This window comes from Octopus bimaculoides, chromosome 9 (assembly GCF_046866305.1).
Source record: "Octopus bimaculoides isolate indiv1 chromosome 9, ASM4686630v1, whole genome shotgun sequence".
Taxonomy (NCBI): Eukaryota; Metazoa; Mollusca; class Cephalopoda; order Octopoda; family Octopodidae; genus Octopus; species Octopus bimaculoides.
The window spans coordinates 7,268,252-7,293,834 of NC_142936.1; the positions used below are offsets into that span (position 1 = coordinate 7,268,252).

At 38.3% G+C, this 25,583-nt stretch overlaps 2 protein-coding genes across 6 annotated transcripts in view; one reads left to right on the forward strand and one right to left on the reverse strand.

Annotated features, from left to right (window-relative positions):
• LOC106872330 (ferric reductase 1) overlaps window positions 1-10,829 on the reverse strand; it is a 62,179-nt gene extending 51,350 nt beyond the window's left edge. For both annotated transcript variants that reach the window (XM_052970399.2, XM_052970398.2), the window contains exon 1: window positions 10,773-10,829. The gene's annotated coding sequence lies outside the window, so the exon portion shown is untranslated. The remainder of the gene's footprint in view (window positions 1-10,772) is intronic.
• LOC106868001 (regulator of chromosome condensation) lies at window positions 10,825-25,192 on the forward strand. Of its 4 annotated transcripts, none has more exons than XM_014913089.3 (11): window positions 10,825-11,051; window positions 14,824-14,893; window positions 15,525-15,712; window positions 16,683-16,862; window positions 17,410-17,554; window positions 18,490-18,561; window positions 19,433-19,588; window positions 21,434-21,547; window positions 22,226-22,381; window positions 23,296-23,401; window positions 24,929-25,192. In XM_014913089.3, the coding sequence occupies exons 1-11, from the start codon at window positions 11,043-11,045 to the stop codon at window positions 24,987-24,989; spliced, it is 1,257 nt and encodes a 418-aa protein (XP_014768575.1). In that variant the 5' UTR covers window positions 10,825-11,042; the 3' UTR covers window positions 24,990-25,192. The 4 variants fall into 4 exon arrangements, with proteins under 4 accessions (XP_014768575.1, XP_014768574.1, XP_014768577.1 ...); XM_014913088.3 differs by lacking the exon at window positions 10,825-11,051 and adding an exon at window positions 11,116-11,259; XM_014913091.3 differs by lacking the exon at window positions 10,825-11,051 and adding an exon at window positions 13,264-13,580.
• The last annotated feature ends 391 nt before the right edge of the window (window positions 25,193-25,583 follow it).

Below are 25,583 nucleotides of genomic sequence, written 5' to 3' on the forward strand. Positions count from 1 at the left end.
GTGTATGTGTAATGAAAAAGAATTATGTCCTCCTCATACAACTTCTGTTCAGTTTGAATATGGAACCAGCAGATGGATCACTTTTATCTTATCTCACCAAGATCAATATAATAAAAAGAATATTCAACTCGTACTAACTATACCATCGTCGTCATCATTTATAAGAGATAGGATAAAGCGGAATCTAACCGAACCAGCCAACCAACGAGATTGAATAAAAAAGAAAAAAAAAAGCACCAAAAACCGGTCGCCAAGCCAGTTGCATACCAGTTCTACAGACAGTGGTTGGAGTCTCTCAGCTCCCCAAATATGGCATGAAAACGAAGTTGTTCCTCAACCTGTCAGCTTGCTGCTAGATTGTCTGTGCAGGATGGTTTGGTTTTGTGGTTTTTTTCTTTCTTTCTAAGTTAGTCAGTCAGTCAGTATGGTTCTACGCTGGATGTTACAAACTTCGTTTTGCAGCTCGAACTAATGTATGTTCCCCACCAGATGGATTGAAATATGTGAGGGGGAGAGAGAGAGACAGACAGACAGAGAGAGGGTGAGAAAGCGAGAATAATTGATTGATTGTATTGTTGTATGGATAAATGACTGGCTTTGACGTACAAACAACTTTTTTTCGTCTTTACTTTCCATCTGGTGCTTACACAAACCCAAAACAAACCAGTTTCCTCTTCCTCCCACCACAAAATATTTATGCGCTCAGTCAATAACCTACCTTACTTCACACACATACTCTCTCTATCCCTCTCGCACTATCTACCTATCTATCTAAATCTATCTCTCACCTTTCATTTAATCCTATACTCACTTTTCTCTCTCTCACACTCACACTAACTCTATTACTTCTCCTTTCACGCTGCTTCTGCATACATACAAATGCACAATCTCTCACAGAATACACACGCAAACACACACACAATCTTTCTCACATACACGTAATTCCTGCTGCAACTCAAACAAATCTATGCACAAACCTACCCTTTCACTCAAATCTCACACAAAAGTTCACAGGAGTAAATAAACAAGACCTACTTCCACCACCGCCGCCCCCTCCGTTTTCGTTTCGCTTTATTATTTCTACGCAGCTGACGAAAGTTTACCCGCCACTCAACAACATACTGCATCGTTGTAAGGTTAATTGCGTGGGTTTATATCCCAGTACAGTGAGTTTCACTGAGTCTTTGATAAACGGTGGCGAAGTCGAGCTAACGCGAAAGCACCTGCAGAAGGGACGGGCAACCGTTTTCATGAAACGGGCCAAATGAGGTGACGAAAATAATTCCAAAATCTATTTCGGCCTCGGGCCATTCACAAAGTCCTTCAGACTGCAGTTGGAAAGATTCCACCCCCACCATTTTCTCACAAATTATTGTTTTTTTTTTTTTTTTTCGCCAAAAACCCACGTTTTCGAATACGGAGATTACGGAAAACTGCCAAAAATCGGAATTTTGACATTTTTGCACCTTCCCCCTTACTCCCTCACTTTCTTCATTTGGTAAATTTTCAGATTAACACCTGCACGATGCTCCTTGCACCCTTGGTCACTTTTCAGTAACAGTGAATCGCATGCACGCGCGACAGGCTTCTTTCAGTTTCTGCCATTCAGAAGTTTGTGAATATGAAGTTTGACCAATGAATAACTATATTTTGCTGAAGAGCTCTAATAAGGCAGAAACATATCTTTTCCACCACCACATTGCCTGATTTTAATTATAATTAGTTAAGAAGCACAAGGCCTTGGTATAGTCGAAGACACTTGTTCAAAGTGACACACAGTGGGACAGAACCCAAAACCATGTGGTCGGGAAGCAAACTGCTTACCTCACAGCCATGTCTGTTCCTGTTCGAAATATTGAGGAATTAATATGAGGAAAGCAAGAATTTAGTTATCAAAGAGGAAGGATCTAGAAAGATGAAGAATTGATAAAATTGGTAAGTTAAGCTTGCATGAATAAGTTCCATGTATGTGATGAAGAATAAAGTGCTCTGCCAAGTGAACTAATTAGAGAGAGGACTAAGTGCTCCCCCCTCAACTTGCCTCACCCCAAAATTTGGCAGCAAGTAGAGAAATACATTTGTGCATGGATGCAGAATAAATAAATAAATAAATAAAGGGATGGGAGAAAGGAAAAAAAAGAAACAAAGGAGAAAACACTTTCAGAAGTTTGTGAATGTGAAGTTTGGCCAGTGAATAACTATATCTTGCTGAGGAGCTCTAATAAGGCAGAAACATATCTTCAGTTATCACCATGACATGTTGATAGTATGTCTGCTAAAGGTGACACTAATCTTTTCCACCACCACCACATTGCCTAATTTTAATTATAATTAGTTAAGACTGAGATGTATCGGCTTAGAAAAAAAAGAAATAAACTTTTAAAAAATATTTTATCTTGAGTTATTTCTTCTGATTTTTAATTTCATCAAACAGCTCTACGTAATAAATGCTGCTTGATTGATTTCTCCAGTCACAGTTTACATTATATAAAGAGAAGGGGAGAGAGTAAAAGAAAGATACAGAGTTAAAATAAGAGGTGCAGGATGAGTGCACATACTAGGCTTGGTGGCAGGCAATGGGTAAAAGAATAACTCTTGCCCCCACACTCACACACAGTGGGAGAGAAAGAATCAGAGAAATGGGAATAGTAGGAGGAGAAGGAGTAAATGACAGACTAATTAATATTTTTCTGTACAATTTACATCCTTTTATGCTGAAGGAAGACTTAGCCATTTGATAAATAGAGACAAACAAAAATACCAGACAAATTACTGGAATCAATATCAATGGCTAAAAGTCTCCAGAAGATTATGCCACAACATGGCTGCAGTCCAAACACTACAGCCTGTGAAAGAACCCTTTCTATTATAGGCATGGCCTGAAATTTTGTTGGGGTAAGGCTAGTTAATTACATTGACCCCCAGCACTGAACTGGTACTTATTTTATCAACCCCAAAAACAACGAAAGTCCAAATCAAATTCAGCAGAATTTGAACACAGGTCATAAAACTAAAAGAAATGTTACTAAGTGTTTAGACTGGTGTGCTAGCGATTCCATAGGCTTTTGTCAGCCTATGGACATAGGAAACACCAGCCCAAAGTACCTCAAAGTGGGACTGAACCCAGAACCCTATGGTTAGGAAGTAAAGTTCTTAACCTCACAGCCACATCTGCACCTATTATTCACTTCAATTTCTTTTCTTTTTTGTTTGAATATTTTAAAAATAAAACCTTAATAGTTAACTGCATAAAATAAATACTAAACATTCTTTGCTTTGAAAGTTTAATTTAGCACAGAATTAATGTCTCAATCATGAGCACATATGTGTTAATTGGTTAACCCAGTCATTCAGTTAATTTGCATACTGATGTTTTATGCATATATTATATCCATATTCCCTTTAATATTTTTTTTGATTACCAAATTAATTTCCCCCAAACATTTTGCTCTCTCTCTCTCAATGTTCTGCATTCAAATGGTACAGGATTTTTTTCCCTCTAATCTACTTTGCTGTTTTTATTCCTCCAGGGGTAGAAGCATCAAAAATAAGTACTAAGAATGGGAGGAAATGGTGATTATATCGATTGTAAATAATATTTATCTTTCGCCAGATGGAGCACTTTTTTTGTTGATCTTACCCTGAGTGGCTGTGTGGTAGGTAGCTTGCTTACCAACCACATGGTTCCGGGTTCATTCCCACTGCGTGGCACCTTGGGCAAGTGTCTTCTACTATAGCCTCGGGCCAACCAAAGCCTTGTGAGTGGATTTGGTAGATGGAAACTGAATGAAGCCCATCGTATATATATATGTATGTGTGTGTTTCTGTACTTGTCCCCCCAACATCGCTTGACAACCAATGGTGGTGTGTTTACGTCCCCGTAACTTAATGGTTCGGCAAAAGAAACCAATAGAATAAGTACTAGGCATCCAAAGAATAAGTCCTGGGGTCAATTTTCTCGACTAAAGGCGGTGCTCCAGCATGGCTGCAGTCAAATGACTGAAACAAATAAAAGAGTAAAGAGTATATAAATGAAAAAGTAAATTTTATTTGCCAACAGAATGTGGCAGTCCTATAAAGGACGATGTTACTGTTGTTTTAGCCCCAGGAAAACATCTTTTTCAGCTGGCTATCAACACACAATTTGTGTCCGTTTAGCATTTGTAAGGGAGGTCATGGCTCCCATCTCTAGCCTTACGTGATACTCACAGACGTAGGCTTCTGGGTGTCTTCAGTGTAAGAAACCATATATAAGGAACACAAGAAAAGGAGATGATTTTGATGCTTTGTATAATAATGTACATGTGTTTGATGAGATTGGTAGACATCAATTATGGAAGCATGAAACTCAGTAACGGAAAACAAATTCTGCTGATCACATCCATCAGCCTTACTCAGCCAGAATGCAACACAAAAGAAAAAGAGGGAGGCCTTTATAAACACCATCTGCAAATAAGAAGGGCAGGGTTAACATAGGAGAATAGAACAGAAGGAGGAGGTGAGAGGGTAAGAGGGCATGAGAAGGGAGGGAGTGGGATGAGGTGGAGGAAAGAAAAGGAAGCCTTGTGTAAACCTATCCCCCCCGACCACCGCATCTCACCCAAAGTAATATAATATCAGTAATACTCTTTACTCTTTTACTTGTTTCAGTCATTTGACTGCGACCATGCTGGAGCACCGCCTTTCAGTCGAGCAAATCGACCCCAGGACTTATTCTTTGTAAGCCTAGTATTTGTTCTATCGGTCTCTTTTTGCCGAACCGCTAAGTCACGGGGACGTAAACACACCACCATCAGTTGTCAAGCAATGCTACGGGGACAAACACATATATACGACAGGCTTCTTTCAGTTTCCATCTACCAAATCCACTCATAAAGTTTGGTCGGCCCGAGGCTATAGTAGAAGACACTTGCCCAAGGTGCCACACAGTGGGAATGAACCCGGAACCATGTGGTTCGTAAGCAAGCTACTTGCCACACAGCTACTCCTACGCCTATATGGTTAGACTATAGAAATATGTCTGTTGAATAATCCTAGCTTTGCAATAATTCTGAAATACAGGATACATTCTGAAATACACTCTTAACAAAATAAATTTATTTAAATCTAAACCCCAACCATTCCTCTACTCATCTCTGTCTGTCTGTCTGTCTGTCTCTCTCTCTCTCTCTCTCACACACACACACACATAGACACACACAGGGCATGAGACAAAGGGCAATATTCAAGTTTAGTGACATCTCCCCACATCCTACAACTGGCATTTGTAAAAGGTTATCTCTAGGGCGAGGACAAGGAATAATTGAAAGTGGAACAGAGTGGTGGTGATGGTGATGATTGTAGTGTTGTGATGGTGGTGGTGGTGGTGGTAATGGTGTTGGTGCTTGAGTTGATGGAGGTGGCAGCAGGTTGTGGAGATGGTGGTGCTGTTAATGATATCTGGGAAGCCAGTGGTAATGGAGGTGATTGTAGCAGTGGTGGTGGGTACAATGTTTGAAAGGGAGACAACCTCTCTACTGGGTCAGCACTCCAGTCACCAACATGTACAATGGGTCTGTAATAAGAGAATAGCTTTTATGTAGCTTTGTGTGCTGGTGTGTGTATATGTACATGCAGGATATATAACTGTGTTTATATGGTTAGCTGCACATGTATTACGTGAAGCACTCTGCAAATACTCACACACACATTCAATGTAAGGAGGGGTAATGAGTCAGGTTGCACAGGTGTTATTTGGAAACAGGTAAAGACAGGAAGGGCATCCAGCCATAGAAAATTTGCCTCAACAAATTCCATTTGATTTAGGAAAACATGAGAAAGTTGACATTAACCCTTTCGTTATTGTATCTATTTTGAGATGCTCTGTGTTTCTTTCAATTACTTTAAATATAACAAATAATTTAGTAAAATAACTTAGTTATCATTAAGCTAGTGTTAGGAACATAAATTGTGACTGAGGTTTGGTGGAAGATTTTAATTCAAAACTTATGAAAACAAGACATTTGTACTCAGAGCCAGAAGCGGTTTCAGCCAGGTTGGTATCAAAAGGGTTAAGAATTGTTTCTCTGTTATATATTTTAACCCTTTTGTTACCATATTTCTGTTTGAGATGCTCTGTGTGTCTTTCAATTAATTTTAAATATAACAAATAATTTAGTAAAATAACTTAGTTATCATTAAGCTAGTGTTAGGAACATAAATTGTGACTAAGGTTTGGTGGAAGATTTTAATTCAAAACTTATGAAAACAAGACATTTGTACCGCAGAACCAGAGGTGGTTTCAGCAAGGTTGGTATCAAAAGGGTTAAGAACTGTTTCACTATTATATATTTTTCGTGGAGTCTAATTTGTTATAAGCATTTGAAACAAATACCAATAGGTGCAGGTACACACACACACAAAAAACTAGGACTCTTTCTGTTTCCATTTATCAAATCTGCTTACAATTAAGTATTGGGTTGGTTCTGAGCTATAGTAAAAGACACTTGCCCAAGATGCCATGCCATGCAAGGGGACTGAATCCTAAACCATGTGGATGGGAAGCAAACTTCTTAACGATTCCAGCCACACCTGCATACACACACACACATTCATGTTTACTAACATTGACTTATGGAATCTGTGAATATCTTTCAACGCGCGTGTGTGTGTGTGTGTGTGTGTACATGGTTGTGTATCTGTATATGGTGCGTTAAGAGAGTATGAATCTGTACGGGATGTTAGCTTTATTAATCATCAACAAAACTGAGCAGCAACCTCTTTCTTGGAGCATAAGACATCAGTTAGTGATAACAGAGATAAAGCAATCGCTAGCAGGCACACACACACACTCTCTCTCTCTCTCTCACATACACACACACACTCTCTCTCTCTTTCTCACACACACACACAACCTCCTCCTGCTGTTATCCACAAACCAAGCACTTAGAATTGCTTCCTAGATATTGCTAAAGGAGGAATCATTCAGCTTGGAATATAAACTGAATAAATACCAGCTTCTAATACCTCTCTCTCTTTCTCAATATAATTCTCATCCAACTGCCACTTCTGCAGCCTTACTTTTATCATTCTCTCCTTCCCAGCCATGCCCCTCCCATCCCAACACTTCTTCCTTTTACCATCAAGATATAAAAATGTCTCAACTACACCACACAACACACTCCCTCCGCTCTCTTCTCTTTACTCAATCCTCCCCCCCCTCCTCCTCCACCTCATCTAAGCACCGGAGGGGGAGGGGGGTCTTCCCAAACTCCAAGTTAAACATGACAAGACATTTCCTCTTTTGATGCTTCAAATTCTTGTTTTGTTTGTTTTTGTCTATTTTTTGTTTATTTTTTTTAATTGATTCAGTCGTTGGACTGTAGTGGGGGGGGGGGGACAAACACATCTTTGACTAGTTTTCGTTATAAGATTGTGGCCATGCTGTATCACCACATTGAAAAACTTTTTTAGTCAAATGAATCGACCCCAGTATTTTTTTTTTTGTCTTAATTTTCAACTAGATATTTATTTTGTCAGTTTCTTTTGCTGAACTGCTAGGTTATGGGTACATAAACAAACCAACACCGGACAAACACAAGCACAAAGACACACACACACACATACACAACTGGCAAAAATGAGTGGTACCTGTATTTCAAAGGAGCAGCCTTGTCACACTCTGTGTCATGCTGAATCTCCCTGAGAACTATGTCAAGGGTACACCTGTTTGTAGAGTACTCAACCACCTACACGTTAATTTCATGACCAAGCTGTTCTATTGTTCCATATACACACAACAGAGTGCTAAGTTCCTTTCAAGCATTGGGCCTCACAGAGGCAAAGTGGCTGAGTTCTTTTCAAGCATTGGGCCTCACAGAGGCAAAGTGGCTGAGTTCTTTTCAAGCGTTGGGCCTCACAGAGGCAAGGTGGCTGAGTTCTTTTCAAACGTTGGGCCTCACAGAGGCAAGGTGGCTGAGTTCTTTTCAAACGTTGGGCCTCACAGAGGCAAGGTGGCTGAGTTCTTTTCAAGCGTTGGGCCTCACAGAGGCAAGGTGGCTGAGTTCTTTTCAAGCGTTGGGCCTCACAGAGGCAATGACCGAGACCCTTGGCATTAAGTCATGCTTGAGAAGAAGACCCATCAAGCCAAGCAAAATCACAGTTATGGCAGATGCTGGTATCACACAAATTGGCACATGTGCTGGTGGCACGTAAAAGCACCCATTACACTCTTGGAGTGGCTGGTGTTAGGAAGGCCATCCAGCTGTAGAAATTTTGCCAGATTAGATTGAGCCTGGCGCAGCCTCTGGCTCACCAGTCCTCAGTCAAACCGTCCAACCCATGCCAGCATGGAAAGCAGACGTTAAATGACGATGATGAAGATGATATATATATATATATATATATATATAATGAAGAAGTAAGTGATATAGGTATCCACTTTATACAGCTCAACCAATTAGCACTCTGATAGAGCTTCAGGAATATGAAATTAAGAAGAGGAGAAAACAAATTCAAAGGCCGATGTATATATTCATTCAATCCATATTAACAAAATTCTCCATGGTATACACGGTACATACATAGATGACATTCATCTATATGAAATATAGAAAAATTTCCAGGAATTTATAAATCCATATTTGTTGTTTGTTAAGAGGCTGTATTGTAATGTTATGTTTGCTTTGCCCTGTGAGGGATGGCAGATATTTTGATGAGACATTGTTAGTTTCCAGACCCATCTCTGGGGTCTACGTTAGATGAGTCGGGATGGAAATAGAAGAGGATGAAGAACAATAAAATAGGAAAGGAGAGGAATGTTAACGAAAACGAAGAGGAAACGGAAAGGGTAAATGCAGAAGAGGAATGTAGAAAAGAAAAGGAGGATGAAAGGAAAAGCAAGACTGGATGTAGATTAAAATTTTTAGAGGGGAGAAGTTTTTTTTTAAGTCTTAAATATAACTCAAACTAATTGTGACTTAATTATAATTCTGGTACGTAGGTGGATGTCTCCTTGTATGGATGGATATAGGAAATGGTTACCATAGTGAAAACATTCCAAAAATTTGTCATTTATTTCCAGTCTTGCAGTATTTTTAAAAAAATAGTATTTACAACTCAAGATATTAAATAGTTTTTAAATATTTGTTTCATAGAAAAAAAAAAGAAAAAGAAAAGAAAGGGATGGGGAGGGGGTTGTTTTATGCCAATAAGAATTATTTTTTTTTACTTTCTTATTCCTTTTTTTTTACTTGTTTCAGTCATTTCACTGTGGCCATGCTGGAGCAGCATCTTTAGTCGAACAAATCGACCCCAGGACTTACTCTTTGTAAGTCTAGTACTTCTTATATCAGTCTCTTTTGCCGAACCACTAAGTTACGGGGGAACTAAACACATCAACACTGGCTGTCAAGTGATGGTGGGGGGGGGGGGGGCAAACAGACACATACATATATATGTATGCGTGTGTATATATATATATATATATATATATATATATATATATATATATATACGAGCTTCTTTCCCATACCTGAGATATCCCAGAAACAGCTGTAAGACATTATTTACTTCTGCTTTTCTTTACTTTAATTAAAATATTTCAACTGGTTAGATAAGCTTGTCCTGTCTTGATTTTGTTTTCCTTTTCCTTCAATTTATACCCGCTAAATCGGGAACCTGTTACGGATCCCTAGCTCCATGCCTCCCTTGTGAACTTGGATCCTAACGGATTACCAATTACAGCACACCTATTGGTTTAGATCATCAGTGACATATATATATATGTATATATATATATATATATATATATATACACACACACACATATATATACGTATATAATATGTATAGATATATATACACATAAACATGCATATATACATATACGTAAATGCGCATCTGTACACACAGACATATACCGAAAGATCGCCTTATATATATATATATATATATATATAGAGAGAGAGAGAGAGAGAGAGAGAGAGAGAGAGAGAGAGAGAGATAGATAGATATGCAGGGCAGGGAATCGTCAATTAGTAATAAAATTAATAATTAACAATTTTGCCGGGTAGCTCAGTATGAAAAAACCTTTTCGGTAATAAAATTAATAATTAACAATTAACAATTTATATATATATATATATCGCGTAATGCATCATATATCCGAAAAAATATATATATACGTACATACATATATTTGTATATAATTCTTATTTTATATATACTTATATATACACACACTATATATATATATATACTTATAAATACACACACATATATATACTTATAAAGACACGCACATATATATATATATATATACTAATTACACACACACATATACTTATAAATACACATATATATATATATATACTTATAAATATACACACACATATATATACTTATAAAGACACACACACATATATATATATATATATATATACTTATAAAGACACACATATACTTATAAATACACACACATATATCTACTTATAAATACATACACATATATATATACTTATAAATACACACATATATATATATATATATATATATATATATATATATATATATATATATATATATATATATATATACAGTATAACCAAAGTTAATAAAGTTTACACACACGCACGCACACACATATATATATACTTATAAATACACACGCGCACACACGTATATATATATATACTTATAAATACACAGACATATATATATATATATATATACAGTACAACCAAAGTTAATAAAGTTTTCCGAAAAGTTCTCCAAAAATGTTTTCCTTTACTTACACAAAACTTGTAGAATTCCTCTCACAACTTTTCTCACTTCCGATGTTTCCTTCACATAAGAGTTCAACCTAATTCCCAAGGGGCGGATAACTCTCCCATTCCCAGCGCGCAGGCGTCGCGCCATTTTAAACGTCAATTCCAAATTAATTTCACCATTGACCGGTTCTTAATCCAATTATATCCTACATGATTATTACCTGCTTTTATTGTTACCTTTCTCGTTAATACATTACAAATAACCGGTTTCAATATCCTACCTAATCCGTCACCATGTCCATCGTAAGTGATTGTTTTTCTTTTAATAATCATAATATTCCACAAAGCACGTGCTTGTCTATTAATAATTTCAAACTTACCGGTCACAGTTGTATTCTTCCACTTGCAATCATGTAAACGCTTATTTATGTGGAAATACGTAACATATACTCAAACGTATATGTATTTTTCTCTCAAAGACCTATTTATGGCGATCTTTCGATTTATAATGGTAAATTGTTTTATTCATATTTCGTACTTTTTTGACATGAGCAATAAGTATGTAAGTATTTGTAATATATGAGTATATGTACATACCTACATCTACATGTGTATATAGATGCATATCTGGGTACAGGACGTTGCAAACAAACGTGGACAAAATGATATATATATATTCACGGTGGTGCACCAGCATGACCGTAGCCACTTGGCTGAAACACATAAATAAATAAATATATATATATATATACACATACACGCATACATATATATAATTTCACCGTATAAACTCATTCGCGGATATACAGGGTGTCCACAAAGTCTGGGTACATGGAGTAAATAAAATCATAACATAAACAATTAAATATAAGAAATAATAATTTCTTAAAGTATGCATTAATCCTCATGTGGGTACATTGTGACACCTGTGTCTATGGTGGATCTTCAGATGGTCATTCCGTTGTTTGGATCAACTGAATTTCCTACTCGTTACATTATCGTAGTGTCTGAGTAAACTACAGACACCTGTATCCTTTACAAACTACCCAAGTCGAATCAGCACGAGAAAGCTAGGCCTTTTTATTACGGGTATATCTATTTTCTCTCACAAGACTCTATATCAGTGGTTCTCAATCATTTTTTTTTCCTCTTTGATTCCTATTACATTTTTTATGATTAAGTGTTATCAGGAATTATCCAGTTCCATTGCACATTTTAACAACAAAATCTTACATGAACCTCCAGGTTAGAACAACCTTAATTATGGTCAAGTAACGTAGCCAAACTTTATTATTTTAAAACGAATTTACTTAAACGTTGGTCATTAAACATATCATAGAAACGTGTATATTATATAGGTGTAACTATCTAATATGACGAATCTTAGTTATTATAACATGTTTTCACTTAGTCTATTACTATCTGATTGTTTAGTGACCAACTTGTTCGCCATTGAGCAACGCTTCTCAACCATTTTTTTGCCTATAAACCCCATTGATTCTAGTTTTCCTCTACTGGACTCCATAGCCATTCGCTGTTTTAAAAAAAATAGTGCAATAGGTGTACAAAAACAGGTAGTAAACAAATCTGAAAAAAAAATGCGAACGGGGGGGGGGGGCGATTGAGAGGACTCGGAAAAGTCACATCGGGAATGTTCCGAGTCCTCTCACCACTTTCCCTGTTCGTCGGCGAAGTTTTTTTTCTTCATATTCGTTTACTACACATTATTTTACACCTAGTTCACTTTTTTCTTTTCCAAAGATCACAGCTATTTTGTGGTAGCTTCAATTTTTAGTTTATCTTTACGTATTGGTGTCAAGGCTGAACCAATCTGGAATATAGTTAGCAAATGTAATTCCCGCCACATTGAAGATGTCCACCACTACGCAAGTACGAGGCAAAGCTAAAACTATGAAGGGGAGGTCAGTATGAAGATCCCCGAACCGTTAACGAAAACAAAAACAAAAAACGGTAAAAAGTAAAGTCAATATATATACTCTTTTACTTGTTTCAGTCATTTGACTGCGGCCATACTGGAGCACCGCCTTTTGTCGAGCAAATCGACCCCAGGACTTATTCTTTATAAGCCTAGTACTTATTCTATCGGTCACTTTTGCCGAACGGCTAAGTTACGGGGACGTAAACATACCAGCATCGGTTGTCAAGCGATGTTGGGGGGACAAACATATACACACACATATATATACATATATACGACGGGCTTCTTTCAGTTTCCGGGGGGGGGGGGGGTTAACGTGTAAGGATCTTTATATTGACCGAAGGGGATAGGTATTGTATCCAAGATTTGACACTAAATTATGCGCCAGTAAATAGAGATTCAAGAGATCGAGATCCTCGCCTTTCTGAAGAAAAGTTTGTACCACGTTTGCAAAGTTTGTCTGATCGGAAAACGAAACCACGAAGTGTCTCTTTTGAATGTTCAGAAAATCTCGTTAGAAAGGTGAAAACATTGAACATGCCACGCGTAAAAAAAAAAAAGCAAGGAGTGGGACGTGACAGAAAGACATCCGGATTCAAAGCGAAACAGATTGATTCGCTTACTTCTCAGCATATTCCTCCAGCTCTTGTAATGAAAACATGGAAAAATTAATACTGTTATGACAGAATTGTTAGAGCGTCAGACAAAAGTACCTTGCGGTATTTGTTCCAGCTATTCACATTCTTATTTACAGACCCGCCGAGGTCAACTCGGCCTCCCTTGAAGGTCGATAAAGCTTTGATTATTCTGTTAAGTACTGGGATCTGATATTGGCTTACTTCTCCCTTCTAATTTCTGCCATTGTGTATCAATAACACATACAATAATCTTACGTAGGTATCCATTATTGTTATTATTATTATTATTATGGCAGAATCGTTAGCACGCCGGGCGAAACGCTTAGCGGTAATTCGCCCGTAGCTACGTTCTGAGTTCAAATTCCGCCGAGGTCTACTGTGCCTTTCACCCTTCCGAGATCGATAAATCAAGTACCTGTGAAACACTGGGATCGATGTAATCGACTAGTCCCCCTCCACCCAAATTTCAAGTCTTGTGCCTATAGTAGAAAGGATAATTATTATTACATTTTAATGTATCCAGGGAAAATGAGATTGTGCAGCTTTCGTGCCTTCAGCTAATTTATTAAATGCTCGAATGTGTACGACTTGAAGTGGGGGGGGGGGGGGGTACCTATGTAAGGGGAGTAATTCTTGTATTACTAGTGTCTCAGTACAATCTCAGGCATTGTCATGTGAACACCTTGTTGCAGTCATTTGACTGCTGCCATGCTGGAGCACCGCCTTCAGTCAAATAAATCGACCCCAGGACTTATTCTTTGTAAGCCTAGTTATTATTGTGTTGGTCTCTTTTGCTGAACCACTAAGTTACGGGGACATAAACACACCAGCATCAGTTGTCAAGCGATGTTGGGGGAGGGGGACAAACACAGACACACAGACGTATATACACACACACATATATATATATATACGATGGGCTTCTTTCAGTTTCCGTCTACCAAATCCACTCACAAGGCTTTGGTCTGCCCGAGGCTATAGTAGAAGACACTTACCCAAGGTGCCACGCAGTGGGACAGATCCCGGAACCTTGTGGTTGGTAAGCAAGCTACTTACCACACACCCACGCCTGCGCCTATATATATGTATTATAATTCTTTGTTTCAGTGATTTGATTGCAGCCATGCTGGAGCAACACCCTGAAGAATTTTTAGTTAAATAAATTGACCACAGTGTTTTTTCTTTTTTTTTTTTTTAATCCTGGTACTTAGTCCATAAGTATCCTTTGCTGAACTGCTAAGTTATGGGGACATAAACATGACAACACCAGTTGTCGAGCAGTGGTGAAGGACAAACACAGACACATGCATACAAGCACACGTGGCAGGCTTCTTTCAGTTTCCATCTAGCAAACCCACTCACAGGGCTTTGCTCAGCCTGAGTCTATAGTAGAGGACACTTGCTCAAGATTCCACACAGTGGGACTGAACCCAGAACCATGTGGTTGGGAAGCAAGATTCTGAAGCCATTTTCTGATTTGAGTTTGATGTTTTTTCAGGTGATGAAATCAAGAAACAAACGGAAGTCTAAGAAAGAAATAACAGCACCAGTTCCAAAACGATCCAAAGGTAAAACTTTTATATTGCTCTTGCTACTAATCTAACACCAGTTTACTAATACCTTCAGCAGTTGTTGTTTTGCCCCAGGAAACTGTTATACTGTAGTTCTTCCCCCGTCTCTGTTAGGAGACACAACTGCTTACACATGCATGTACACGCATAGTGGGAACTTCTGCCTACCAATTTCAATCACAAGGCTATAACAGAAGGAACTTGCCCAAGTTGCCATGCAGTGGGACTGAACCTGGAGTCATGGTTAAGAAGCAAGCGTCCTAGCCACACAGCCATGCTTATGTGATGTAAAGCATTCTACCCTTGTTTGCCTCTATGTAGGTTATCATCATCATCATCAATTAACATCTGTTTTGCCAGGCTGGCATGGGTTGGACAGTTTGACAGGAGCTAGCAAGCCAGAGAGTTACCCCAAGCTCCAATTCTCTGTTTTGGTTTAGTTTCTATGGTTGGATGCCCTTCCTAATGCCAACCACTTTACAGAGTGGACTCGGTGTTTCATACATGACACCAGCACAGGTGCTTTTTAATGAAAATAATTTAATTTTCCTCACCTTAAAGATTTGTTCCTAACATTTCAATTAAATTTCGCAATGTACCACATTTGATTGTTTCATTTCTTTTGCAGTTTGTCACAGAAGTCACTGTTCTGAGGAAGGCTTAGTTCTTGTGGTCGGAAGCGGTGATGTCGGTCAGTTAGGTCTTGGGCCTGACATAATGGAGAAGAGCCGGCCAGCGTTGGTTGAGCTTCCAGAAGCTGTGATCCAGGTGTGTGCTGGAGGGATGCACACTATATGCCTTACTGTATCTGGAAAGGTGATGATTGTTTCTTATCTTTGACTTGAGGAAAGAATTGCAAACAAATAGTTTATCTTTTGTCTTTTACCTGAAGTCTGGTATTTATTCCATTGATCTCTTTTTGGCAAACCACCAAGTTGGGAGGTCATAAACAAACCAGGGCTAATGTAGTTTCGCTCCTCTCTTCGAAAAATGAATTTTTTTGAAAATATATTTTCAGATTCCTACGTTTTAGATGTTGGAGATTATAAACATGCAAGAAAGAAAATTTTAATTTCACTCTAGCTGAATGATAACTAAGTTATTTTAATAAATTCTTTGTTATATTTAAAATTAATTAAAAGAAATACAGAGCATCTCGGCAGAAATATGGTCACAAAAGGGTTAAAATATATAATAGAGAAACAATTCTTAACCCTTTCGATACCAACCCGGCTGAAACCACTTTTGGTTCTTTAATACAAATGTCATTTCAAAAGTTTTGAATTAGAATCTTCCACCAAACCTTAGCCACAATTTATGTTCCTAACACTAGCTGAATGATAACTAAGTTATTTTACTAAATTCTTTGTTATATTTAAAATTAATTGAAAGAAACACAGAGCATCTCAAAATAAATACAGTAACAAAAGGGTTAACGAGTTTAACTATGTTAACTCTTTCTTCCTCTCTTTCTATACAATATGAAGCGTGACTGGAGAAATCACCCAACCAACATTTATATTGGCTTTTATTTAACAGAGATATATAGCAGTGAGCTGGTAGAATCATTTGCATGCCAAGCAGTATGCTCAGCAGTATTTCATCTCTCTCTTTACGTTCTGAGTTCAAATTCTGTTGAAGTCGACTTTGCCCTTCGTCCTTTACAGGTTGATAAAATTAGTACCAGTTGAACACAGGAGGTTGATGTGACTGAAACCATTATTAGATATAGAGCTATTGCTATTTTATTTGATTGTGATTTACTTTCCTTGTCTTCTTCTTTCAGGTATATTCATTTGGCTGCAATGATGAAGGCGCTTTAGGACGTGATACAACAGAAGAAGGCTCAGAAACCACACCGCAGCTTGTTGAGTTACCAGGAAAAGTGGTTCAAGTATCAGCGGGCGATAGTCATTCTGCAGCTTTGTTTGAAGATGGCAAGGTTTTTATTTGGGGTAACTTCAGGGTGAGTAGCCTGTATGCTTTTTCCCCCACCTGCCTACCCCTACACTATTGTTAGCATGTCAAATGAAATGCTTTGCAGCACTTCTTCCAACTCTCATCATTATCCTCATAATACATCCATAGTCCATGCTGGCATGGGTTGGACAGTTTGACCAGGGCTAGAACACTGGAAAGCTGCACCACACTCCAGCCTGATTTCTACAGCTGGATGCTCTTCTTAACACCAACCAGAGTGTAATGGGTGCTTTTACGTGCCACCAGCACAGCACGAGGGTGCATTGAGCTCCAATATTAGCTTTGGCGTGGTTTTTATGACTGGATGCCTTCCTAATGCCAACCCCACGTCAGAGAGTATACCCGATGCTTTTTTCCATGACCCCATGCTAGTGAGGTCCCCAAGCAACTCACAAGGTTGGAAAAGAAAAAAGGCCCCTCTCTTTGATTTTAAGAACCAACTTCTCTGTTTTTGTCTGGTTGTTCTTCTTTTGATTCCTCTTTATTGAAACATTGTTCTTGAAAGGTTTTCTACTTTGTTATTCTCTTTGTAGGACGGAAACGGTTCACTTGGCCTCACAACAGAGGGCCCTGTGAAAGAACCAATGGAATATGTACCATCAGAAACATTTGTGAAAATAGCAAGCGGAGGAGATCATTTGGTTTTGCTAACTCTAGATGGTAGAATTTATACTGCTGGTAAGAATATTATTTTACATTCTGAACTTTTGTCCCTTTTGGGCTTGATAATATTAAGTTCTGGCCAAATACTGGTATGAATGTAATCAACTTGACCACTGCCCATAATACTGCTGGCCTTGAGGCTCACTGCCCTCTATCACTCATGCAAGTTCAACGTTAGCAATATATATAGAAATGTCGTGGAGGTGAAAAGCAATGATATTCTCAGGAAAACTCTAGGCATCAACAAGGAAGAGAACTGGCTGTTCTGTGCCTGTGATAGAAAAGATTATCATCATCATCATCATCATCGTCGTCGTTTAACGTCTGCTTTCCATGCTAGCATGGGTTGGACGATTTGACTGAGGACTGGTGAAACCAGATGGCTACACCAGGCTCCAATCTGATTTGGCAGAGTTTCTACAGCTGGATGCCCTTCCTAACGCCAACCACTCAGAGTGTAGTGGGTGCTTTTACGTGCCACCAGCACGAAGGCCAGTCAGGAGGTACTGGCAACAGCCACGCTCAAAATGGTGTATTTTATGTGCCACCTGCACAGGAGCCAGTTCAGCGGCACTGGCAATGATCTCACTCGAATGTCTTTACACATGCCAGGAAGGCGATGCTATTATTATTATTCTCAAGCATGCAGAGGTGGCTGTGTGGTAAGACGCTCTTGAGTGAATTCAGTAACCAGAAACTGTGGAAGCACGTTGTATATGTATACACGTGTTTATGTTTGACAACTGGTGTTTATTTGTTTACATCCCCATAACTTGGCAGTATTCAGCAAAAGCGAAGTTAGAAATAAAAGCTAATATAGTCTTAGATTCATATTGTCTGAATTATATGATGAGTTGGTTTTGAGAAGCTTTTGATCATGGATCTGCTGAAATGGGATTCACCTGTGGCTTAGCAACAATGACAAGTGTAAGAATTTTGTTTATTTTCAGGTTGTGGAGAACAGGGACAACTTGGCAGAATTGCCAAACAATTTTCCAGTCGTGGTGGAAGAAAAGGCTTAGGTAACGGTTTGATTTCTTGTTTAAATTTTATTCTGTTCCATTCATTTTATCTTTCAATTAGCTCAGCCTAGTTTATTTAACCCTTTCGATATTGCATCTGTTTTGAGATGCTCTTTTTTTTCTTTCAATTACTTTAAATATAACAAAGAATTTAGTAAAATAACTTAGTTATCATTAAGCTGTTAAGGACATAAATTGTGACTAAGGTTTTGTGGAAGATTTTAATTCAAAACTTATGAAAACAAGACATTTGTACTCAGAGCCAGAGCTGGTTTCAGCTGGGTTGGTAATGAAAGGGTTAAACTAAGCTCAACCAGGTTAAACTAACTGTTGAACTTCTTAGCATTTTGATTACTCAAATTTAATTGTTTATTCACCTTGTTTTGATTGAATTAATCATGCTCAAGAGAGAGGTAACAACAATCTTCTGTTTGTAACATGAATTTTTTCACAAACAGACTTAAAACTTTTGTCAGCAAGCAGTTTAAACACTCCTGAATTGTATTTGTGCATTTTCAACAAAACCAGGAATATGAGGGCATGCTGAAAAGTTCCTGTCTTTGGGTAACAGAAAATACAGGAGGATAGGTTAATTATGATTTTTTATTGCAGTAGTCCTTCAGTTTTTCTAAGCCCTGTAAACAGAACTAATAAGGTTGAGCCTTCAACCAGACCTTTCACAATACCCTTAAACCAGGAGCTTTTCAGCACTCTCTTGTATGAGTGTTGTATTTAGAAACGTTTATATTGACTCCTAAACAAGTCATGATTATTTCTTTATTTTAAGTCTTTGTGTAAATCCTTCAACAGCAGAATTGCCAAAAATTCAGTCTCCACTTTCATCTTTCTATTTATTATTTCTTTGTTGTAGAATTGATTTTATCACCACAAATAGTCCGTTTCAGAGGATCCAACAAGGTTCAGCCTAAATTCTCTGATATCTGGGCAATTCAGTATGCCACTTTTGCTGAGGAAAAAGAAACTGGACATATATATAGTTGGGGTTTAAATAATTATGATCAGCTTGGTAAGTACTGACTATTATTATTATTATTTTTATGTATTTCTAATTTAGTACTTTTGTGGTAAACTTTCAGCCAACCAAATTCACAATTTTCTGATTGGAGTAATTTCCCTTGTATTGCTTTATTAATGGTATCAACATCATGTTATTCTCTTAAGAAGAAATCGACAAATATAGTTTTTAAAAATCACCATGGAAACCTGATCAACAAAATGCTTTTTTAAGACATTGGAGACTGATGTGGTTTATGTTGGTCTTCATCAGGTACCGGGAGAACAAGGTTAAGTTGGAAGTGTGTGGTGGGGAATGAGGAAGGTCGGGGTGATGAGAGGAATGTGTCAAATGGATTTGAGTGGAAGAGACTATACAACTGAGTCATTCTAAGGAGTAGAAACCAAATTACATATTATTTAAGATTAACCTGGTTTTTAAGAAAGGGAAAAAATCGCTAAGCACAGACTTGCTGTTTGGTGAGAAATTTCTTTCCAACCATATGATTCCCAATTCAGTTCCATTGCACAAAAGCGCTGGAGTCATTGAAATGCTAAAGGATTAACGGTTGGCTGAGGTGTGGTATTTGGTACAATTGAACATTTCATAATTCTTAATGACTGCTTTCTCGATCAATTGTGAAGTGGGAAGTGATGGCTATCATAAGCTGTACTGAATGATATTAAGAGAAATATGCCTGACTGTGTAGAGTATGTGTTTGATGGACTAATGCATACGTTGGTTTAGAGAGTGGAATCGGCTCTGTGCAAGGCCTTCCTGAACTTTAAAAAAGCTTCGGAGGCCGAAATAAGATAAAACGCTCAATGAAAAATTCCATGATGGAATGAAGGCATGGGTGGAGGTAACTCTCCAAACACCTGTTGCAAGAGGTGCTCATTGTTGTCACATGCTTTGAAAAGTTACATCTGTATTCCTTTGAAACAACAATCAAACAATGGCATTGCTCAAAATCAAACTCCAAGCATCATATATATATGTAACCACACATGGATTATTGCTGTTTCTTCTTTCTTTCTCTTTGGATTTTCCTCTTTCCAACCAAGAGCTATGTGCTCAAAACATTAACAACTAACAACTCTCTCCTTTCACCGATTATCAAATATATTGTTTGTGCATGGCCTCAAATTCGTTTTTCGTTGGGTTTTTTTTTTCTTTGAATTAACTATATATATTCCGAGTGTTGGGCCTCACAGAGGCAATGACCAAGACCTTTGGCATGATGTCATGCTTGAGAAAAAGATCCATCAAGCCAAGCAAAATCACAGTCGTGGAAGATACCTGTGTCACACAAATGGCACGTAAAAGCACCCATTACACTCTCAGAGTAGATGGTGTTAGGAAGGGCATCCAGCTGTAGAAACTTTGCCAGATCAGGTGGAGCCTGGTGCAGCCTTCTGGCTCACCAGTCCTCAGTCAAACCGTCTGATCCATGCCAGCATGGAAAGCAAACGTTAAACGATGATGATGATGAATGCCTTAGCAACCAAATTGTTTGTAGTTCAAAATGACGTGACCTCTCCTAAATGCATCCATTACATCAGACAGATGCAGTGTTGCCAGGAAAAAAAATCTTTTTAAATAATTTTATTCATGTCTAATGAGTCCCGATTCGCCTCAAAAATTTTATTTTTACTCCCAGTTGGGGGTAATTTACCCCGGTTTGCCAACTCCTACCCTAATCACTAGACCATATATATGTCCATCCTTTACAAGTTTTGAACTTGTGGTAAATACATTTGTGTGCTTTGACAGACATAACTATCTTCTGTCAATGTTTGGTTGTTTTTGTTAAAATGCTTCTGAATTCATTTTTGGTTTTCTTCTTTGCCTTTGTAGGTTTCAGGGATATGGAAGACAGATTCGTTCCACAAAAAGTCCTCAGTTTTAGTAACCAAACTTGGTTGGATATAGGAGGTGGCATGCATCATACAGTAGCACTTAGCAGTGATGGTAAGTCAGATGTATTTTTACTTCTCCAGCCTGTAAGGGTTGGGTTTAGGAAGGGCATCCAGCTGTAAAAACCCTGCCAAAACAGACAGTGATGCCTGGTACAGTCATCTGCCTAGCTAGCCCCTGTCAAACCATCCAACCCTTGCCAGCATGGAAAACGGTCTCTAAATGATGATGGCTAGTTTTATTTTCATTGTTATTGTGAAGGAAGGCATGGCTTGAATTGTTTGACAGGAGCCAATAATCCAGAGGACTGCATCAAGCTCCAATGTCTGCTGTGATTTGGTCTCTACTACTGGCTGCCCTTCCTAATGTCGACCACTTCATAGAGCATAGTGGGTGCTTTTTACATGGCACTAATGAGGTCACTGACTAATTTACAAGTCAAGACCCCCCTTCAGGTGAGTGGAGTAGAGTGTAGTATTGAGGGAGATGGCTTTGTGCCAGGTGATGAGAGATTAAAGTATAATGGAGGACATTGTTATTAGCAAAAATATAAGCATCAAAGCTTCATACGACATTTTGTTTTTAATCTCTTTATTATTTTCATTTTATTTCTTCTCTGCCTCACCCTGTACAACCTTAGCCTTTCTCAAATTTCCTTTCCTAAACTGTATTTGTGTCAGTCAAAATGCCTAACTCTTGTTTACTAAAATCTTACCTTTGTTCTAATTCCAGGTAAAGTGTATGTTTTGGGGCGTGGGGATTACGGACGTCTTGGCTTAGGAGAGTCTGTCACTCTGGTAAAACAGCCTACATGCGTTGAGGCATTGAAAGATAAAGTTATCAAGATTTCAGCTGCTGGTTCTGTTTCCTATGGAGTTACATCAGGTGGTATGTTGACCCTTAGCAATATCTTCTCTTACTGCCACTTTTTTTTTTTTTTTTACTTGTCAGTCATTGGACTGCGGCCATGCTGGGGCACCACCTTAACGGATTCAGTCAAACTGCTAAGTTACAGGAGTGGTGACACTGATTGATAGGTGGGGGACAAACACAATCTCACACACACCAATAATACCTCTTCTCCATCTACCCTTGCACCAGTTGAGGGGTTTTGTCTTGCAAGTTCTTTGGCAACCTCACTATTGCTGGTGCCACATAAAAATCAACCCATGGTTGGTGTTAGGAAGGGCATCCAGGCATGAAAGACATGCCAAAGCAGGCAGCAGAGCTTGGTGCAGTTTTTCTGACCTGACAGTTCCTGTCAAACTGTCCAAACCATAAGGTCTTGCTAAACCATATAGCCCACGTCTGAAAGAAATTGGATGTGAAATTATGATGATGATGTGTTAAAGGTCTAGGTGTGGTTGTTGTGCCCAAGAACTTCACTTCACAACCATATGTGTGTGTCTCCATTCTGTGCCAAAAGTAGTTCCCCAAACTGGCTAAATGTCCAGCCAACTGTGAAACCGTCACTGTCCAAACAACTGCGCCTAATCATCTCATTGTGTAAAATCAGTGGAATTTGATAAAAATCACTTACTTGAAAGACAGTTAAGAGTTGGTGACAGGGAAATCACCCAGCTGTAATAATATGTGCACTTGCATGCACATTTCAATGAATTTGATGTAGACTATTGTTGTTTCAATTCAGTTGTCTTTCAAACTAATTCATATTGCAGTCAACGATGTACTTTCAATGAATGCACCACAATCTGTTGATTGCAAAGCCAACATCTCTCTCTCTCTCTCTCTCTCTTTAATTTTTCTAATGCAAAGTTCCCTCTGTTTTTGTCTTTTTACAGGTAAATTATACGCTTGGGGCATGGGTACAAACAATCAATTGGCGAGTGGAAACGACGACGATGCTTGGATTCCAAAGCAGATGGGTGGCAAACAGCTAGCAGAAAGGTCAGTACATTACATAACGACATCATCCGACTGTGACACATTGTCTGTTTTTTTGGTCTGGTGGACACCAAATTATTATTCTTAACATACTTGTTAAATTAAGAAGTATAGGTAGTAGTGACTTGGCAGGTATTTTTGATTGGTTTTGTAATGTAGTAGTTTGGTGCTTTCTATGTTAAATTGGGACAAAATTTAACACACACACACACACACAGGTGGAAAATACTGCTGTTAAAACATCCAATATTAATGGTTTTTAAGGCAACAAGCCAGCAGAATCTTTAGAACAGTAAGTAAAATACATAGCAGTGTTTCATTCGTCTTTATGTTCTGAGTTCAAATTCTTCCAAGGTCGACTTTGCCTTTCATCCTTTTAGGTCAATAAAATAAGTACCAGTTGCATACTGGGGTCAGTGCAATTGACTTACACTCCTCCCCAAACTTGCTGGCTTTGCACCAAACTTTGAGAACAATATCAATAGTTTCTGATTGAGACATGAAGCCAAGAATTTGATGGAAGAGGTTTGCCAACTCCATTGATCCCAGCTTTCGACTGATCCTTATTTTTACTTTAGCAGTCCCAAAAGAATCAATGTTAGCCATAACAAGATTTGAAACCGAAATGTAAAGAACTGGAACAAATACCTCAAGACATTTTGTCTGGCACTCTGATATTTCTGCCCCTCCCCTGCCCTGGTGACATTTAAAAGTTTCATGTTCCATGCATTCAGACATTCTAACAAGTAGTTTTACCACCACATAAAAAGTACCCGGTACACAGTGTGAAGTGGTTGGCATTTGGAAGGGTATCCAGCCATAGAAACCATGCCAAAATAGACAGTAGGAGTCTGGTGCAGCTTGCCAAAGTATAGATGCTGGTGGACATATAATTTGTCGACTGGACATTTGACCGATTGGACAATTTGCCGAAAGGACAATGTCGACATTTTTTTAAAAACAATGAAAATTATGCAGAAGTTTTATTAGACTTACTTACAAATAAAAGCTATTTATTTATAAAAGGATATTAAGGACAATTGTCTGCACACGATAGATGCTGTGTCCTACTCCCACCAGTCTGTGGTGCCTGAGGTATATAAAGCCAAGTCGTAGCGCCTGATGTAGATTGAGATTAGCCTTGATGTCTGAGATGCATAGAGTCTGGGCCACTAGGGTATATAGAGGTAGGTCATGGTAGCTTGATATCAACTCTGATGCTTGCAGGAGATTGGCCAGTAGGTTTTATTATTATTATTACCTCTCTTAACGAGGTATGAGATTTTGAAATTAATAGACTGTGGTGTAACTAGTGAGTCACCCAGAATAACCTTTGAGTTTACCTGTTCCCCTCTCCCCCCATGCATGCAAAAAAATGCAATATGTTGCAGTGGTTCCCACGAGTGACCCCTCTTTTAAAAGCAGGCCCAAAAGTACCACCCAGAACAAGCTGTCTACTACTCCCACCCCTCCAACCTACTGTTAAGGGTAATGACTTGTTTAACTTTTTCTTGTTTTTTCTCTTTGCAGGAAAGGAATAGCCATTTCAGGTGGAGGACAACATTGTGTGATGCTCTGTAAACCATCCTAACCAAATATATTTTTTTAAATGTCCCTCCCTCCCTCCCTCTCTCTGTCCCTTCCCCTCCACCAACCGTCCTATTGACCATTGTACATTGCTTCATGTTAACCAGAAAGAAAATATAAATTTTTAAAATTTCAATTTTCATCATGGATTAATTCCTCGTCATTGTGGTGTGGGTGAATAAAGACAATTTCTCCATTTTTTTTTAATTCGTTTCTCTTTCTTTCTTCTCAATCGGCTGAATCCTGCAAATAGCTGTTTGGTTTCTTGTGGTTTACCTTCAGCCCTCACTGCACTGATTAAAACTTTTGTTACCATATTTTTGTTGAAATATACTTAATTTGTTTCAATTAGAATTTGAAAATAATGAAGTATTTAGTACAGTAACTTTGACCATCATCAGTAACAGATGGGCATCCACTACGCTCACGATATTCAAGGCTCAGGTCTCCACTGTGAAATCGTTTAAACCATTTTTGAACTGACCACTCACTGGTCATTTCCTCACCAAACGTTTCATTGATATCGCGTGCAGTTTCAGCTGCTTTACGTCCTTTTTTGAAGTTGAATAGCAAAATTGCTCGAATATTGTGCTTTGAC

Coding starts and splice junctions, on each gene's coding strand:
- LOC106868001 (XM_014913088.3), top strand. CDS start 11,176: ATGTGGAAATACGTAACATATACTCAAACGTATATGTATTTTTCTCTC. Junction 17,555..18,489: donor TGGTAGAATTTATACTGCTG/GTAAGAATATTA, acceptor GTTTATTTTCAG/GTTGTGGAGAACAGGGACAA. Junction 22,382..23,295: donor CTATGGAGTTACATCAGGTG/GTATGTTGACCC, acceptor GTCTTTTTACAG/GTAAATTATACGCTTGGGGC.